The sequence below is a fragment of the Eurosta solidaginis genome, chromosome 4, assembly GCF_040869045.1.
Source record: "Eurosta solidaginis isolate ZX-2024a chromosome 4, ASM4086904v1, whole genome shotgun sequence".
Lineage (NCBI taxonomy): Eukaryota > Metazoa > Arthropoda > Insecta > Diptera > Tephritidae > Eurosta > Eurosta solidaginis.
In genome coordinates this window covers 68,898,490-68,916,553 of record NC_090322.1, presented here as the reverse complement: position 1 = coordinate 68,916,553, position 18,064 = coordinate 68,898,490, and the positions used below count along the sequence as shown (strand labels likewise).

At 40.1% G+C, this 18,064-nt stretch overlaps 2 protein-coding genes across 6 annotated transcripts in view; one reads left to right on the top strand and one right to left on the bottom strand.

Moving 5' to 3' along the window:
• The window catches only part of LOC137249927 (N(G),N(G)-dimethylarginine dimethylaminohydrolase 1), a 32,930-nt gene extending 29,031 nt beyond the window's left edge, over nucleotides 1-3,899 (top strand). For 2 of the 3 annotated variants that reach the window (XM_067782008.1, XM_067782006.1), the window contains exons 4-6: nucleotides 2,408-2,505; nucleotides 2,610-2,834; nucleotides 2,885-3,899. In XM_067782008.1, coding sequence (XP_067638109.1) covers nucleotides 2,408-2,505; nucleotides 2,610-2,834; nucleotides 2,885-3,010 — 449 coding nt within the window. In that variant the 3' untranslated portion in view covers nucleotides 3,011-3,899. The remainder of the gene's footprint in view (nucleotides 1-2,407; nucleotides 2,506-2,609; nucleotides 2,835-2,884) is intronic. The other variant, XR_010952622.1, reaches the window with a different exon arrangement.
• The window catches only part of SK (small conductance calcium-activated potassium channel), a 591,679-nt gene that overhangs the window by 46,609 nt on the left and 527,006 nt on the right, over nucleotides 1-18,064 (bottom strand). The window lies entirely within an intron of this gene.

Genomic DNA, 18,064 nt, shown 5'->3' with positions numbered 1-18,064 from the left:
TGTTATTCGAAAGATGTTTACATGTTAAGTATAATGTTATCAAAATGCTTTGTTACTTATGAGACAAACAAGATTATGTTTCTTTGTTTGTTCTTCATTATCTCTTGAAGGGAAAAAGGTTATTGTTATTGTTATTGCTTACAGATATTTTAATTCGTAAACAATAATTATGTGTGTGTTTGGTATGTATATATGTATATATCTATCTACTTAGGGTCTAAAGGTGTTAACTGGAGCAATAGCAGTATTATTTTGAAAGTCAGTTTCATTTGAGCTATCAATTAGTTTGGTTATTAAGCCAGCTAGTTGCAAAGTATGAGTATTATTGTGAAGTACTTTAATAAAGGCCATTTTCCATTATTCAATATTGCAGTTATTTATTCAACAGTTTAGCGATTCGAACTTAGCAAAAGGGCAAATAAGAGGATTTGCAAGTAAATTCGTTACAATATTATAGATATCCGCTTAAACTCTTCAAACCTTCTAATGAGAAAAGCAAAGTTAAGATAATTAGATCTCCAAACTTCAATGTAAAACATATTATAAGAGCGAAGAGTTCTATTAGGAATATGGAGTCTATGAAGAGCTGGGCAGTCAGTTACACCAGCCATAATGTCGACGATAAGCATTGAATTTTGAACAGGGCTTCTAACTTCCAGTGGCGAACTGTTGATAAGTGTGCACCTAGAAGTATAGGGAGGCAAGGGGTTATCCAAAAAGCGGGGTTGAAGATCAAACCGAATGAATTTGCGTTGAACCCTTTCGATTCTTGCCGAGGGTGTGCAGTAAATGAGATTCCAAATGACAGATCCATACTCTAACTTAGATTGCACTAAAGAACTATACACAATTTTCCTAGTGGTTGGGTCCGTGAAATTATTCGCGTACCGCCGTAAAAATGTTATATTATCATAAGCCCTCGGTATGATATAGTTAACAAAATTGAATGAAGAGCCCAAAACAACACCAAGATAACGAAATTCGGTAACCGAAGGAAGTAGATTTAGAATGACACATATGGCAACATTTACTAAGATTAAGTTGTGGCTTATTATGGAGAGCCCAGTCATCATAAATCATCCTGCAAGAGCAATGTATCTGATGCACATGTGATCTTTCTATTCCGTTTTAAGTCATCTCCATAGAGTAAATATTCTGATTGCTTTAGATACAAACCGACGTCATTGATGGAGATTAAAAATAGCTATACTATAGCGTTATAGTGTAAAGCGGTTGATATAGACTTAAACTGCGGACATCAATATTATAAGTGTCGAAAGAGATTTTATTTGAGCCAGGTCGGTGTATCTGTCTGTCTGTGTATTCGTCGTCAACGTTTCTGATAATATTTGCCTTGAGAACTAACAACTTGCTCTTCGATATGGAATCCTTGCATTTCCTCACTATTACGGTATAGGTTGTCATGTTCAGAGCATTACTCATAAACACTACATCCAAAAAATTTATATTTTCTTTGTTTTGCAAAAAACTACATCAGCAATATTTTTTATAAAGAGAACACTTTTCATTTAAATAGCAATATACTTATTAACTTAATTAAACTGAGCTTGGAACAAAAAGCCCTTCTGCATACACAACCCAATGGGTTTTTTCTGATAGAGGGCATTGAAAATAAGCCGACGATGTGTATAGTACACTTTTACTGTTGGGAATACTTTTCGATGCGTTGAAATTATGCTTTCCTTCAAATTTCCTAGATGATACTTATTTTCCGGAATTCAAGGCGTTGAGAGCGCAATACAAAACTTTATAGATACACTTCCGCAACCCAAGGGTGAGGTTCAACCTTCCCGAGGACCTTCAATATCGTTAACACTCCCCAAAACCTTCGGGAAGTAGACACGACAATTGAGACGACCCCCAGCGGGACATGGGGCTTAGAATATACCCGCGGCAGGTACACCTGTAAAAGGCGACTAAAATATCCAAAGGATTCAAGGGGTTGTGTAGCGCAATTTATAGCTTCTCCCACCCAATTGTCAACCTTACCTACCCGTGGCGAATCTTTTTCCTTTAGCATCCTACCCCAAGTTTCTCATGCAACTAGGGGTGGGGCGGTATGGCCAAGAAGGTTCAATGTGGTTATATTGAATCGTTCCCAAAATGGTCGGTGTTACTGGAACGTACCGGATCTATATCCGGCAAAGGACCATCAGCAGCGATCACATTCCCCAAAACCTTCAGAGAATATCTTTATCGCTACAAAAGCAACAACATAATTGAGACGAATTTTGTGTCAGACGTAATAAATAAGCTAAGACCCAGCGGGTATATGGAAATAAGAAGGTACTTCTGGTTCGAAAAACAATCTTTTACTTTTACATTTTTAATCGAGATTTCATGGTTGTTTTTGTATTACAGTTATTAAGTTTATTATTTTTTAAAGGGCGTGAATTTTTCGTGGGTATTTCAAACTATACTAATGAAGATGGAGCCAAATCTGTGGCGGTCGCATTTCCAGAGTATCCGGTCACACCTATTAAGGTACTAGTTTTTTGAGTACTAATAGTTATCGTAGGATTCCTACCGATATTCATTTGCCTTATCTTATACTCAACAAACTATGAACTTCTATATTTAATTTGTAGGTTAGTGGTAACAATCGTTTAAAGTATTATGTTACAATGGCGGGCTCAGATTTGTTATCTGTAAGCACGAGTATTTACTGCCAAGAGATTATCAAACGCATGGAAAGAGAAGCGAGTTTTAAATACCATACAATAACACTACCAGAGGAACATGCTGCTAATATGCTGTATATAAACGGTACTCTTATACATCGCTCACCAAGGGAAATTCCGGCTTCATATAAGGTAAACATTTGATTACATGAAATGCGTTATTATTTAATTTACAATTACAGGTCATAAAGGAAAAAATTGACACTCCCAGCCGTAGTATTGATATTAGTGAATTCGGTAAATTCTCTAATGGTCTTACGTCGGCGTGTCTATTATTGCGCCGTTGGAAATCAATACGAAATATTTAAAATTATTGAAAATTGTTTTTGTTATATTAAACATTTTTTATTCACGCACATTAGTCAAATTTCAATAGGATTAATTTGGAATCAAGTCTGCCCCTGATTCTTTAGTAGTAATAATGTACACCTAACTGTAACGCACCATTTATGTATAAATAAGAAATTCGATTATATGTTAAAAAATGTTAAAACTATTTATTAGCTCCAACTTTTGAATATCAAACAATATATATACTTATAAAATAAGTTCTTACATATTACACCTCCAACAAATTTTGGTGACTTAAATAATACAACGGATTCTTATTATCAAATGTACTTTGGAGGTAATCAAAAGTACTTTATGTCAATTTAACACCGACATTTTTAACTAATTAATTAGTTTTTGCTTTTCACATAGAGCCACTTGCTTCGTTAACAAACATCTGTCAGCAACCCCAAAAAACGATTACGCTATATAGACACTATCATAAACATAAATTTATTTTGGAAATATAAACAAAGGGAGCGTTGCGCGAAACAAATAATTAAACGCTTCAAAAGTTGGCTTCCAAGCAGCTTTTTTGCATGCAATTATCGAACTTCCTTTTACACAGCGTTCAGAAAACAAACGGAATATGGTCTTGCTCCGATAAGTATTTATTAAAAAAAAAAAAACTTACGGTTTTAGAAACGCAGGAGCATTGTCATACATTTTTTTTATCTTGCCCTAAGTGATATTCCTCACTCATGAATGAGCCTTGAAAGAGTTTTAAAGTGAGCACCATTCTTGCATTGATTTATCATATACATATTTATGGCTCGCAGTTTTCATACGATGGAAATTCAGTAAGCAGAAAATGTAAAATCCAGATAAGAAATAATAAAGAGAGCCTGCCATAGAGTGTCTACAGAAGCGAAGTTTTATTTTTGCATACCCACACACCCATTTCTACGGAGTCACCATAGACTCGACTAGCGTACCCCCAGCGGGTAAGGGGGTAAGAATATACCCGCGGTAGGTATGCCTGTCGTAAGAGGCGACTAAAATACCAGATTCAAGGGGTGTGTAGCGCAACCCTTCAGGTTGCCAGCGAAATATATAGCTTCTCCAAACCTAATTGTCAACCTCATCTATCCGCGGCGAATCCTGTTTCACTAACAGACGAGGCTCTGGCGACTCCAAGCTCCTCATGGAACTTGGGGTGGGGAGGGACGGGATGGCCTGAAGGTTTAATGTGGCCATATAAATCGTTCCCGAGATGTTCCGGCTAGCACCTTAATGGTGTTGTGGTACCGGAGCGTACCGGATCTGTATCCGGCAAAGGACCATCACATCGATAACACTCCCCAAAGCCTTCAGGGAGCAACCTTATCGCTACAACAACAACAACAACAACAACTCGACTAGCGTTGCCAAATGTCCCGTATTGTCCGGGACATCCCGTATTTTTCACAAATTTTAAAGTGTCCCGCCGGGAAATGTTATGTCCTCACAATATCAAAATTAATAAATTATAATCTGCTACAAAACATGGCCATATTTGCGGCTTCGATTGTACTCAGGTCATTAGCATATTGCATGCAACTCTGTAGCAAGCCAACCTAATATAAACGCACGCAAGTCATTTTCTGTCCAAAATGTCTCATGCACACACAACTTCTATGAGAGCAACCGAAATTGAATTTGCTGCGTGAAAACCTAACTTGATTTCCAATTTTTGTTCTGCGTGACATTTAGATTTGACGTTTACTGCCAGCTGACGTTCAATTTTTATACAGATATGACAGCTCAGTTAAGCACGCACGCATGCTTATTGCGGTTAGGGCAAAAAACGCCGCTAAAAAAACGCAGTCTGGTTTTATTAGGTTGACTTGTAAAGAAGAAAAGTTCATCCCTACTGTGGTTCTTAATATTGTCAATGTTTGACATTTCGCACACCTAAATATTCATTTTGCATGGGGAAGCGTTGTGTTTTTAAATAACATTTTATCAGGTGAGCATGGCTGTGTATGTGCGTGCTGCTACATATCCTACTTGTAGACCTTTACAATGACCATTTGGATAAGTAAAAGTGTGTTGACTTCTTACTGACAGGCACTCGCTTAAGTTAGCATAACGGAAAAATCTGGGTTGCCATTGTTGTTTCGGTTGAAAACGGTCAATTAGGTTCATTGTAAAATTTACCAAGTAGCGCAACTAACAGCTGATCGGTGAAAATTCGCACATTCACGCGCACAGTTCTCGACTCAGTTTCAAAAAAAAACTTTAGATTATTTAATTCAAATTTTAAAGTGAGATAATCCTTACAAATTTATGTATACAGAATATATATGGCGTTTTTGTTGTTATTAAAACAATAGTTTTATTTATATTAAAGCTTTTATCATTTTTTTTTTTAACTTTGAAAAATCTCCGAACACCATTCCTTCATTATATGACATTCGACTGCCTAGTCCACTGCCTTCCACTCTATTCGCAACATAACCTCTACTTAAGCTGCCAAACTATATAGTAAACAATGATTAGGTTTCTGTGCAGGGACGTAAAAGATTGAAACAGGGTTAATGTAGCCACAAAAGTGTTGCTCCTGTTACACAGCATTTGAATTTTTTTCATGGCGAAAATTATTCAGTTCAGTTATTGATTTTCATTGAAAATTTAATTTATTACGTGAGGTTACTCCTCTAAGTGTAAAAAGCATAGAAAACGTCGAGTTTTTCAAATTATTGTAAAAAAGTTTTTAACACAACAACAAATTATATCGGTAAAATATTTTCTATGATTTATATATATGTATGCAACTATTTCAACTGTAAATACTACAAAGTTTTATTAAACTATTAAATGCAACTCAGCTTAAAGTACTCGTACGTACCAAAAAGCAACTCTAGACCTGAGGTTTGTATCAGGTGAGCGAGGCTGTTTGTAATTTTGACGTTTATCGCTTAGTTGACACACTTGGTATTGTACACTATGACAATGACGATACTTATGTTATTCCGTACTTGTACACAAATCACCTACCCAGATTGCGCATTCACGAGTTCAAAATTGCTTCGTTCTGCGCTTCTACTCACAGTTGACTGCTTGAGCGAATGAAAGAAAGAGAGAAAAAACAAGAGCTAAAGGAAAATTACCATAAAAAAACAGCTGATCTAATGTTTACATGCGCAATGCGCAATCTTCTTGTGTGATTTGTCGTACGTGTATATGTTACGATGTTAATCATTTCTCCACATGTCTTGGATTCCCCTATTTTAACTTCAGGTGCACAATACTCGAATGTTAATATTTCGCTATGTCCCATTAATTTTAATAACTTTTTACCATTTTATATTATTTTCAAGCTTGATAAAATATAGAGCTTTGCTCTTAAATTTTACAGCAAAAAATTATTTATGCAGAGTAAATAAATTTTAAATAGCCTTTAACTTCACTTGGTCATGTTTACAAACTAAGTGTTATAAGACTAAATTCATTATGAGCTAAGTAACTAACTATAGGAATATTCCGTTGAAAACTCCTGTTATGTGTGGAAGTTCCCACGTAACGGATTCGAAGCTCTGGTACTTGCCTAGCTGAACATGTGTCTAGAGAGTAAACGCATTTTTGTGGTTAAGGAGCTAGTACTTGTTAAATCTACGTGCTTCTCACACTTTCTGTTTTTTTATTTATACCTTAATAACGAAACGATCTTAGAAAATTCGAGATACTGGGTCATATGCATAAAAGTACAAGTTGGGGGGGGGGGGGGGGGGGGGTTAGGGGAATCTCCCCTAATTGTCCCCCGTAGATCCGCGCCTGCATCTACCTGCCAAATTAATCGATCAAGACGAGCTAACAAAAAAGTAAACTTCATTTGAGTGTTCATTGTATTGAATTATTGAAAATAGACAAAAAAACCAATCGATTGGTTTCAAATTTATTTTTATAGAATAAACGGTTCGTTGGTAATTTCAAAATGCTGATATTAAACTGATATTATCAGACTTAAAAAATAAAAGTCAAATATTTACTGAAACTGTGTACCAAACATATTGTAACGAATTTACTTGCAATTCCCCTTATTTGCAATCTTCTGCTGAGTTCGAATCACTTAACTGCTGAATAAATAACTCCAATATTTAATAATGCAAAATGGCCTTTATTAAAGTACTTCACAATAACACTCAACGAATAGCTTGCTTAATAACCAAACTGATTGATAGCTCAAATGAAACTTCTCTTCGCCTCTACTGTCGCGCCTTTTATACTTTTTGATTTCTCATTGCATACTTCCAGGCTTTTCTATTCCAGAACTTACTAGTTTGTTTCAGCTACAAAATCGCCAGCCACAACTACGTTTTATTTGAGTAATTCTTGCACAAATTATTGCCCTCTCTTGTACAACTCAGATAAGATATATGCATCTGTTTGTGCATTGGTTCTCCGCTTCTCGTATACGTACATATGTGTAGACGCAATTATTGATTCGTTTATGTAGATACATAATGATTGAATTATTGATGTGAATTCACGTCACTGCTTAGCATCGGCTTAGAGATAGCAGCACCCCTTAGTTTTGCTAATATTCGTAACACTGCCCTCCACCTAAGTCTGATCGTCCCGATCAGACAAATCTCTCGATCTAAACGCTGCTAACCTCTCCAAATGAACGACTTTCATTTTGGTTCGTGGTTTGGTAGTAGTTTGTATGCGGTACACTACATCGTGGATCCGTTTTACAACTTTGTATGGGCCTTCCCAGTTACACTGCAATTTCGGGGACAAACCTTTTTTTCGTTGTGGGTTGTATAGCGGCACGAAATCTCCTTCCTGAAACCCTTCCGACTTAATTGCTTTATCGTACCTCGCTTTTATCTTGTCACGCATAATCTTTGCTCGTTGCCTTACCAGATCGTGTATCTCTCTCAGCTCTTCTTCCGAGACACCAGTGGATTTCTTGACATTCCTCTCCGCATCGGCATCTATCCCATACTTCAAATCAGCTGGCAGTCGAAGGTCATTGCCAAAAATCACCTTTGCGGGAGTTTGGCCCGTTGTGTCATGTACTGCCGATCGGTAGGCCATCAAGAATAATGATATGTGTGTATCCCAGTCCTTATGGTACTTGTCTACTACTTTCCTTAAATGCTCCTCCAATGTTCTATTGAAACGTTCCACCATACCATCGGACTGAGGATGCAATGCAGTTGTCCATGTTTTTCGAATGCCCAACTTCTTGCACATTTCTTGGAACACAGCTGATTCAAAATTCCTGCCTTGGTCAGCATGTAACTCCATTGGTACACCATACCTTGCAACCCATTCGTTTTTAACCACTGCTGCTACTGTTTCTGCTTCTTGGTTTGGGAGTGGGTATACCTCTGGCCATTTACTGAAGTAATCCATAACCACCAGTACGTATTTTTTTCCGCGGTTGCTAGTAGGAAATGGACCTGCGACATCCATGGCGATCCTTTCAAATGGTGCACCTGAAATATACTGCTTCATCTGGCCATGACTTCGGGTTTTGGGCCCTTTCGCTCTGTTGCATACCTCGCAGTTGGCAATCCACTCGGTGACCGACTGACGGCAACCAACCCAATAGAATCCCTGCTTAATTTTCTCGAGTGTCTTCGTGATTCCAAGATGACCTCCACTTGGACCATTGTGCAGCTCGCTGAGCACGTCAGCAATCCTCTTTATGGGAACAACTATCAGTTTCTTCTTGCATTGACCATCCTCACTCTCCCATACTCGATGCAAGCAACCGGATATCAATTCTAAACTGTTCCACTGTGACCAATATGACTTCGCAATGGGACTCTCTGCTGACATCTCCTCTCTGCTTGGTCTTTCCTTTCGTTCGAGCCCTTGCATAACATGTGACAGATCTTTATCTTCTAGTTGACACTTTCTTAGTTGTTCCTTGTCCCATTCATTCGTACACGTTATAGTCATTAGCCGGACATCTATAATGTCTTCTTTAGCCTCGGCCTTTGAACAGTGCTTGCATTCTAAACCACATGGTCTTCGTGACATTGCATCGGCATTTCCATGGGTACTACCTTTTCGATGCTCAAGGGAAAAGTCATAGCTTTGTAGTCGCTCGATCCACCGTGCCAATTGTCCTTCCGGATTACGGAACTGCAGAAGCCATTTCAACGCTGCGTGATCTGTCCTGACACGGAATCGCTGGCCGTAGAGGTATTTGTGAAAATGTCTAATGCACTCTACCAATGCCAACAGCTCTCTCCGCGTAACACAGTAGTTCCTCTCTAGTTTTCAAATCGAACGGCTGTAATATGCAACTACCTTCTCCTGTCCATCGACCAGTTGTGATAAAACGCCTCCTATAGCATATCCACTCGCATCTGTATCTAGAATAAATGTTGCTCCTGGAATCGGATATGCTAACATTGGGGCAGTGCACAAACGCTTCTTCAGTGTTTGGAAAGCCACTTCTTGATCCTTCTTCCATTCAAAAGCTTTGTTTTTTCTTGTAAGCTCATGGAGGCTATGGGATACGCTGGAAAAATTTGGTACAAATCGGCGGTAATATGTGCACAGCCCAAGGAAACTTCTCAATTCAAGCAGATTCTGTGTTCTTGGCCAATCCTTTACTGCCTCTATCTTTTCGTTCGCTGTACGGATACCTTCTGTCGTTACCTTGTGACCCAAATAATTTACTTCCTTTTTAAACAGCGCACACTTTTTGGGACTTAACTTCAGACCAGCGCCAGCTATTCTTTGGAAAACTTCCTCCAAGTTCCTAAGATGTTCATCAAAATTCTTGCCCAATACGATGATGTCATCCAGGTACACCAATCATGTTTTCCAATGTAGTCCTTTCAGTACCTGGTCCATGAGTCTCTCAAAAGTAGCTGGTGCATTACATAGTCCAAAGGGCATTACTGCAAATTGCCAAAGACCATCTCCGACGCTGAAGGCTCCTTTCTCTTTGTCTTCCTCCTTCACCTCCACTTGCCAGTAGCCGCTTTTCAAGTCCAGTGTGGAAAACCATTCCGTACCAGATAGCGAGTCCAGAGTGTCGTCAATTCTTGGCAATGGGTAGCTATCCTTTTTCGTAACGTCATTCAACTTCCGGTAGTCCACGCAAAACCTCATTTTTCCATCATTCTTCTTTAAAAGTACTACCGGTAAGCTCCAGGGACTAGCTGATGGTTCGCTGACGCCGCTGTCGCTCATTTCTTGTATAATTTGACTTACATCTTCCCGCTTCGCCAGTGGAACACTACGTGGAGCTTAACGTATCGGCCTCGCGTCTCCAGTGTCAATTTGATGTTTCACAACATTGGTGCGGCCTGGTTTGGAATCATCCTGGTCAAATATGTTTGCGTTCTTAAGGAGCAGTTGCTTTGCCTTACTCTGATAATCTTCCTCTAGCCCCTCCGTCCATGCCGTGATGTCATTTGAAAGATCAGTATTACTAGATGAAACATGTTCCTGGAGCTGTTCACAGTTAATAATCACTTCAGCCCCTTGGCATCTTCCCAAAATAGCTCCTTTAGTCAGTTTGAGTGGTGACTTGAACTCTTTGAGTACTCTTACCGGGATACGTCCATCTTGTTTTGTCATAGCCAGGGTTTTTCCTACAAGTATGTTCGGTGCTGATTTGTTTGCTGCTTCGACAACCCACAATTTGTTTGTCCCACAATCTCCATCAACCTTTGCGCAGATGACTGCTTCTGATTTTGGTGGTATTTGCTGACTCTCTTCCACCAGCACTCGTTTACTGCTGTAGCCTCTCTCGTAGCCGAAATTAAGTGGCACATCCATATCCTTATATCGCATAGTCTTGCTTTGCATATCGATTTTGATGCCTTGGTTGATTAAGAAGTCCACTCCAATTATGATTTCATCAACAATACCTGCCACTATAAAATTGTGTAATACCGTGACGTTCCCAATTGCTACTTCACATTCTACTTCTCCAATTACCTGGGTGTCCTCTCCCGTTGCTGTACGTAATCTTGCACCAAGCAATGGACTTATCTTTTTGTTGACTAAATCTGATCGAATGATGGAATGGGATGCACCGGTATCTACAGTCAGTAAACGTTCCTTTCCATCCACATGTCCTCCAACAGTAAGATTGCTCGATCTTCTTCCAATCTGCGAGATAGAGATTATGGGGCATTCAATTGTGGGAGCCAGCTGCCGCCCCTTGCGGCTGACTCGATTTAGTTTAACGATTGAGTGGTCTTGGAGATTTGCTCATCTCCTTCTGATCTGCGTTTACGACTACCCACATTATTGGAACTGTTAGGGTTGGTGTTGCAATAACGCGCAATATGCCCTGGCTTTCCACACTTAAAGCATTTGACTGCATCATTATTCTTCTGCTGCGTATCCTTCAGTGTTTCCAAAATTGTGTCTACCCAGTCTGGCCTTTCCACTTCCACGCGATGAGCTTTGTACGCTGGCTTACTCAAAAGCGACGCTGTTTCTTGAGTCAGTGCATGGGATACCGTTTCTGCGAATGTAGGTTGTGTGTTTGCATATGTCGCTCGCTTCGTTTCTACGTCCCGTATGCCATTTATAAAACTCTAGATTTTTACCCTCTCGGTGTACTCCACGGGTGTGTCCGGGTTTGCCAAATATGCCAACCTTTCAATATCCGAGGCAAACTCCTGCAAAGTCTCATTCGCTCTTTGGTGATGGTTTTGCAACTCAATTTGGAATATCTGTTTTCTATGCTCGCTTCCATAACGTCTCTCGACAGCGGCCATCAATGCTTCATAGCTGTTCCGTTCGTACTCTGGAATAGTCTGTAAGATTTCGGCAGCTGGTCCTTTCAATGCTACGAAAAGTGCAGCAACTTTATCTTCAGCATTCCAGTTGTTCACTGTTGCGGTCTTCTCAAACTATAGCTTAAAGACCTGGAAAGGAACAGACCCGTCAAAGGATGGTGTTTTTACCTTTGGATTGCTTGCTGAAACAGCTGGCCGATTTAGTTGTAACTGCTCCATACGACCTTTTAAATCATCTACTTCTGCCTGAAATTGAGCCATTTTTGCATCCTGCGCTTCCAGTTTGATGATACCTGTTCCAAAATTTCTGCCGACATTTCAGATATACGTGCCTCTTGCGCTTCCAATTGAGATGCCATATATGTTTTTTGGTCTTCCAGTTGAGATGACACTTGCGACGTCATTTCTGAAATACGTGCCTCCTGTGATTCCAGTTGGGATGCCATATATGTCTTCTGCTCTTCCAGTTGGGATGCCATATATGTCTTCTGTTCTTCCATCTTGGATGTTATACGGTTCTCCTGGGATTCTAGTTGAGATGCCAGTTGAGATGTTATATCTGTCTTTTGCGATTCCAGTTGAGAAGCCACTGTCGATGTTTGAGCAGATATTGCAGCCAAAATCATGTTCAAGTCTGCGCTCGTAACTGTCTGCGTAACTGTCTCTTCCATTTTTGTTGTTTCCTCGCCATCAAGATGAAATTCATACTCTTCCACGTCAATTCCTTCTAATTCCATTGCCTCTCGTAGTCGTGCCTGAAGTTCGAGTTTAATGCCGGTTGTATTCAATCCACGGCTCTCTAACTCCTTCAGTTGCTGGATCTTCAATTCACTGAACTTTGCCATGTCCTTGTTGTCCTCTGGAATTTATTCAACAATTCCTCTTCTGACATTAATTGTAACGAATTTACTTGCAATTCCCCTTATTTGCAATCTTCTGCTGAGTTCGAATCACTAAACTGCTGAATAAATAACTCCAATATTTAATAATGCAACATGGCCTTTATTAAAGTACTTCACAATAACACTCAACGAATAGCTTGCTTAATAACCAAACTGATTGATAGCTCAAATGAAACTTCTCTTCGCCTCTACTGTCGCGCCTTTTATACTTTTTGATTTCTCATTGCATACTTCCAGGCTTTTCTATTCCAGAACTTACTAGTTTGTTTCAGCTACAAAATCGCCAGCCACAACTACGTTTCATTTGAGTAATACTTGCACAAATTATTGCCCTCTCTTGTGACAACTCAGATAAGATATATGCATCTGTTTGTGCATTGGTTCTCCGCTTGTCGTATACGTACATATGTGTAGACGCAATTATTGATTCGTTTATGTAGATACATAATGACAAATCGACAAAAGTAAACAGCTCATAATGTTAGTACCAAAAGCTACTCAAAATGAAATGTTTTTTTCTTTTTCAACTTTAAAACTTGTTGGTTAAGGCCGGTGTGAAGGGAACGGTTCGACGTCTTATCAAGAGTATTTTACGGCTCTAAAGTGCACATGATACTGTAACGAATTTGCTGGAATTCCTCTTATTTGCAACCTTCTGCTAACGTTCGAATCACTAAACTGTTGAATAAATAACTCCAATAGTCGATAATGCAAAATGGCCTTTATTAGACTACTTTCAAAATAACACTACTATTGCTCGCTAGATAGCGTCTTAAATCAAACTGAATGCCGTACCTCTACTGTTGCTGCTTTATACTGTCTGGTTTCCTCGTTGCATATCTCTAGCATTTCTATTTCCAGAACTTACTAGTTAGTTATCAGCTATAAAATTACTCAGCTGTAACTACAGATGCATGATAGCTTCTCTCAAACCCCATGCGCTTGTATGTGTGAGCGACGCTTGCACAACCATTTCATACTTTCGGGAGTATCTCAGATATATGCATGTGGTTGTGCGTTGCTTTGTCCCGATCAGACAAATCTCTCGATCTAAACGCTGCCAGCCTTTCCAAATGAACCACTTTCATTTTGGTTCGTGGTTTGCCAATGGTTTGTATGCGGTATACTACATCGTTGATCCATTTTACAATTTTGTATGGGCCTTCCCAATTACACTGCAATTTCGGGGACAAACCTTTTTTTCGTTTTGGGTTGTATAACAGCACCACATCTCCTTCCTGAAACCCTTCCGAATAAATTGATTTATCGTATCTGGCTTTCATCTTGTCACTCATAATCTTTGCTCGTTGCCTTACCAGATCGTGTATCTCTCTCAGCTCTTCTTCCAAAACCCCAGTTGATTTCTTAAATTTCTCTCCGCATCGGCATCTATCCCATACTTCAAATCAGCTCGCAGTCGAAGGTACTGCCGATCGGTAAGTCATCGAGCGTCTTCGTGATTCCAAGATGACCTCCACTTGGACCATTATGCAGATCGCTGAGCACGACAGGCATCCTCTTTCTGGGAACAACTATCAGTTTATTCTTGCATTGACCATTCTCACTCTCCCATACTCGATGAAGGCAACCGGATATCAATTCTAAACTGTTCCACTGTGCCCAATATGACTTCGCAATGGGACTCTCTGCTGACATCTCCTCTCTGTTTGGTCTTTCGTTTCGTTCGAGCCCTTGCATAACATGTGACAGATCTGTATCTTCTAGCTGACCCTTCCTTAGCTGTTCCTTGTCCCATTCATCTGTACATGTTATAGTCATTATCCAGACATCTATAATGTCTTCTTTAGCCTCGGCCTTTGAACAGTGCTTGCATTCCAAGCTACATGGTCTTCGTGTCATTGCATCAGCATTTCTATGGGTACTACCTTTTCGATGCTCAATGGAAGTCATAGCTTTGTAGTCGCTCGATCCACCGTGCCAATTGTCCTCCCGGATTACGGAAATGCAGAAGCAATTTCAACGCTGCGTGATCTGTCCTGACGCGGAATCGCTGGCCGTAGAGGTATTTGTGAAAATGTTTAATGCACTCTACCAATGCCCACAGCTCTCTCCGTGTAACGCAATAGCTCCTCTCTGGTTTTCCAATCGAACGGCTGTAATATGCAACTACCTTCTCCTGTCCATCGACCAGTTGTGATAAAACGCCTCCTATATCATATCCGCTCGCTCGGATATGCCAACATTGGGGCAGTGCACAAACGCTCTTTCAATGTTTGGAAAGCTACTTCTTCCTCCTTCTTCCATTCAAAAGCTTTATTTTTTCTTGTTAGCTCGTGGAGGCTATGAGATACGCTGGCAAAATTTGGTAAAAATCGGCGGTAATATGTGCACAGATCAATTCATGCAGATTCTGTGGTCTTGGCCAATCCCTCACTGCTTCTATCTTTTCATTCGCGGTGCAGATGCCCTCCGTCGTTACTTTATGACCCAAGTAACTAACTTGCTTCTTGAACAGAGAACACTTTTTGGGACTAAGTTTCAGACCAGCACCAGCTATTCTTTGGAAAACCTCCTCCAAGTTCTTACCCATACGATGATGTCGTCTAGGTACACTAAGCAAGTTTTCCAATGTAGTCCTTTCAGTACCTGATCCATGAGTCTTTCAAAAGTAGCTGGTGCATTACATAGTCCAAAAGGCATCACTGTAAATTGCCAAAGACCATCACCGACACTGAAGGCTGTTTTCTCTTTGTCTTCCACCTTCACTTCCACTTGCCAGTAGCCGCTTTTCAAGTCCAGTGTGGAAAACCATTTCGTACCAGAGTGCTAATCCAGAGTGTCGTCAATTCTTGGCAATGGGTAGCTATCCTTTTTCGTAACGTCATTCAACTTCCGGTAGTCCACGCAAAACCTAATTTTTCCATCATTCTTCTTTAAAAGTACTACCGGTAAGCTCCAGGGACTAGCTGATGGTTCGATGACGCCGCTGTCGCTCATTTCTTGTATGATTTGACTCACAACTTCCCGCTTCGCCAGTGGAACACTACGTGGAGCTTGACGGATCGGTCTCGCATCTCCAGTGTCAATTTGATGTTTCACAACGTTGGTGCGGCCTGGTTTGCAGCCATCTTGGTCAAATATGTTCCCGTAATTTAGGAGCAGTTGTTTTGCCTTACTCTGATAGTCTTCCTCTAGTCCCTTCGTCCATGGCATGATGTCATCTGAAAGATCAATATTGCTAGTTGAAACCTCTTCCTGGAGCTGTTCACAATTGATTAGTACTTCAGCTTCTTGGCATCTTCCCAAAATAGCTCCTCTGGTCAGTTTGGGTGGTGACTTGAACTCATTGAGTACTCTTACCGGGATACGTCCATCCTGTTTTGTTGTAGCCAGGATTTTTCGTACAAGTATGTTCGGTATTGATTTGTTTGCTGCTTCGACAACCCACAATTTGTTTGTCCCACAATCTCCATCAACCTTTGCCCAGATGACTGCTTCTGATTTTGGTGGTATTTGCTGACTCTTCCACCAGCACTCGTTTACTGCTGTATCCTCTCTCGTAGCCGAAATTAAGTGGCACATCCATGTTCTTCTATCTCATCGTCTTGCTTTGCACATCGATCTTGATGCCTTGGTCGATTAAGAAGTCCATTCCAATTATGATCTCATCAACAATCTCTGCCACTATAAAATTGTGTAGTACCGTGACGTTCCCAATTGCTACTTCACATTCTACTTCTCCAATTACCTGGGTGTCCTCTCCCAAGGCTGTACGTAATCTTGCTCCAAGCATTGACATTATCTTCTTGTTGACTAAATCTGATCGAATGATGGAATGGGATGCACCGGTATCTACAGTCAGTAAACGTTCCTCTCCATCCACATGTCCTCCGACAGTATGATTGCTTGACCTTCTTCAAATTTGCGAGATAGAGATTATGGGGCATTCAATTGAGGGAGCTAGCTGTCGCCCCTTGTGGCTGACTCGCTTTAGTTTAACGATTGAGTGGATTTGGAGATTTGCTCATCTCATTCAGCTTTGCGTTTACGTCCACCCACATTGTTGGAACTATTAGTACCGTTGCTGCAATGACGTGCAATGTGGCCTGGGTTTCCGCACTTGAAACATTTCATAACTCCTGAGTTTTTCTGTTGTGATCCCTTCAGTGCTTCCAAAATTGTGTCCACCCAATCTGGCTTTTCTACTTCCAGACGATGGGCTTTGTAAGCTGGCTTACTTAAAAGTGAGGCAGTTTCCTGAGTCAGTGCATGGGATACCGTTTCAGCAAATGTTGGCTTTGCGTTCGCATATGTAGCTCGTTTCGTTTCGAAATCCCGTATTCCATTTATAAAACTCTGGATTTTTACCCTCTCGGTGTATTCCACGGGTGCGTTGCCATTGCTAGATGGGCCAACCTTTCAACATCCGAAGCAAACTCTTGCAAATTCTCATTAGCTTTTTGGTAAGGATTTTGCAACTCAATTTGGTATATCTGTTTTCTATGCTCGCTTCCATATCGTCTCTCGACAGCAGCCATCAATGCTTAATAGTTGTTCCACTCTCCTTCGGGAATCGTTTGTAGGATTTCGGCTGCTGACCCCTTCAATGCTACGAATAGAGCTGCAACTTTATCTTCAGCATTCCAGTTGTTCACTGCTACGGTTTTCTCAATCTGTAGCTTAAATACCTGGAAAGGAACAGAACCGTCAAAGGATGGTGTTTTTACCTTCGGACTGCTTGCTGAAACAGCTGGCGGATTTAGTTACGACCTTTTAAATCATCTACTTCTGCCTGAAATTGAGCCATTTTTGCATCCTGCGTTTCCAGTTTTGATGATACCTGTTCCAAAATTTCTGCCGACATTTAGATATACGTGCCTTTTGCGCTTCCAATTGAGATGCCATATATGTCGTTTGGTCTTCCAGTTGAGATGACACTTGCAACGTCATTTCTAAAATACGTGCCTCCCATGAACCAATAAACAGATCTCGCATTAAAAAATGAGAAAGCAAAAAAATCTTAGCTGGGAAATAAACTTTATCGGCGTGACGTCACGCTTTTGACAACATGTTTCATTGCTAACGCAGTGTTCAGACTTTATTCCAATCGGAGTATTTTGCTCCGCTCATACCTCCTACTACATTTTTTTTCTCAAAGGTTTATTTGGGTCGAGTTGAAAACGAAATAGTATCACTACCTAAATAGTATACTACTAATACGTAGGAAAAGCTGATTGTTTATAAGTGACGATTGGATGAAATGCCGTGAATTTATTGTTCGTGTCTTAAGACATGTTTGTTCAAATTTTACTCACAGTTTTTGTACCTTTTTCGTACGGAATGATAATAGAAGGAGTAAAATGTAAGCCGGAAGCGATCTGTAAATTCTGCCAAAATTCAACGTACAGCACTTCTTGAAGTTTTATATAAAAATGATGTACGTTGAGTCAGTAAGGTC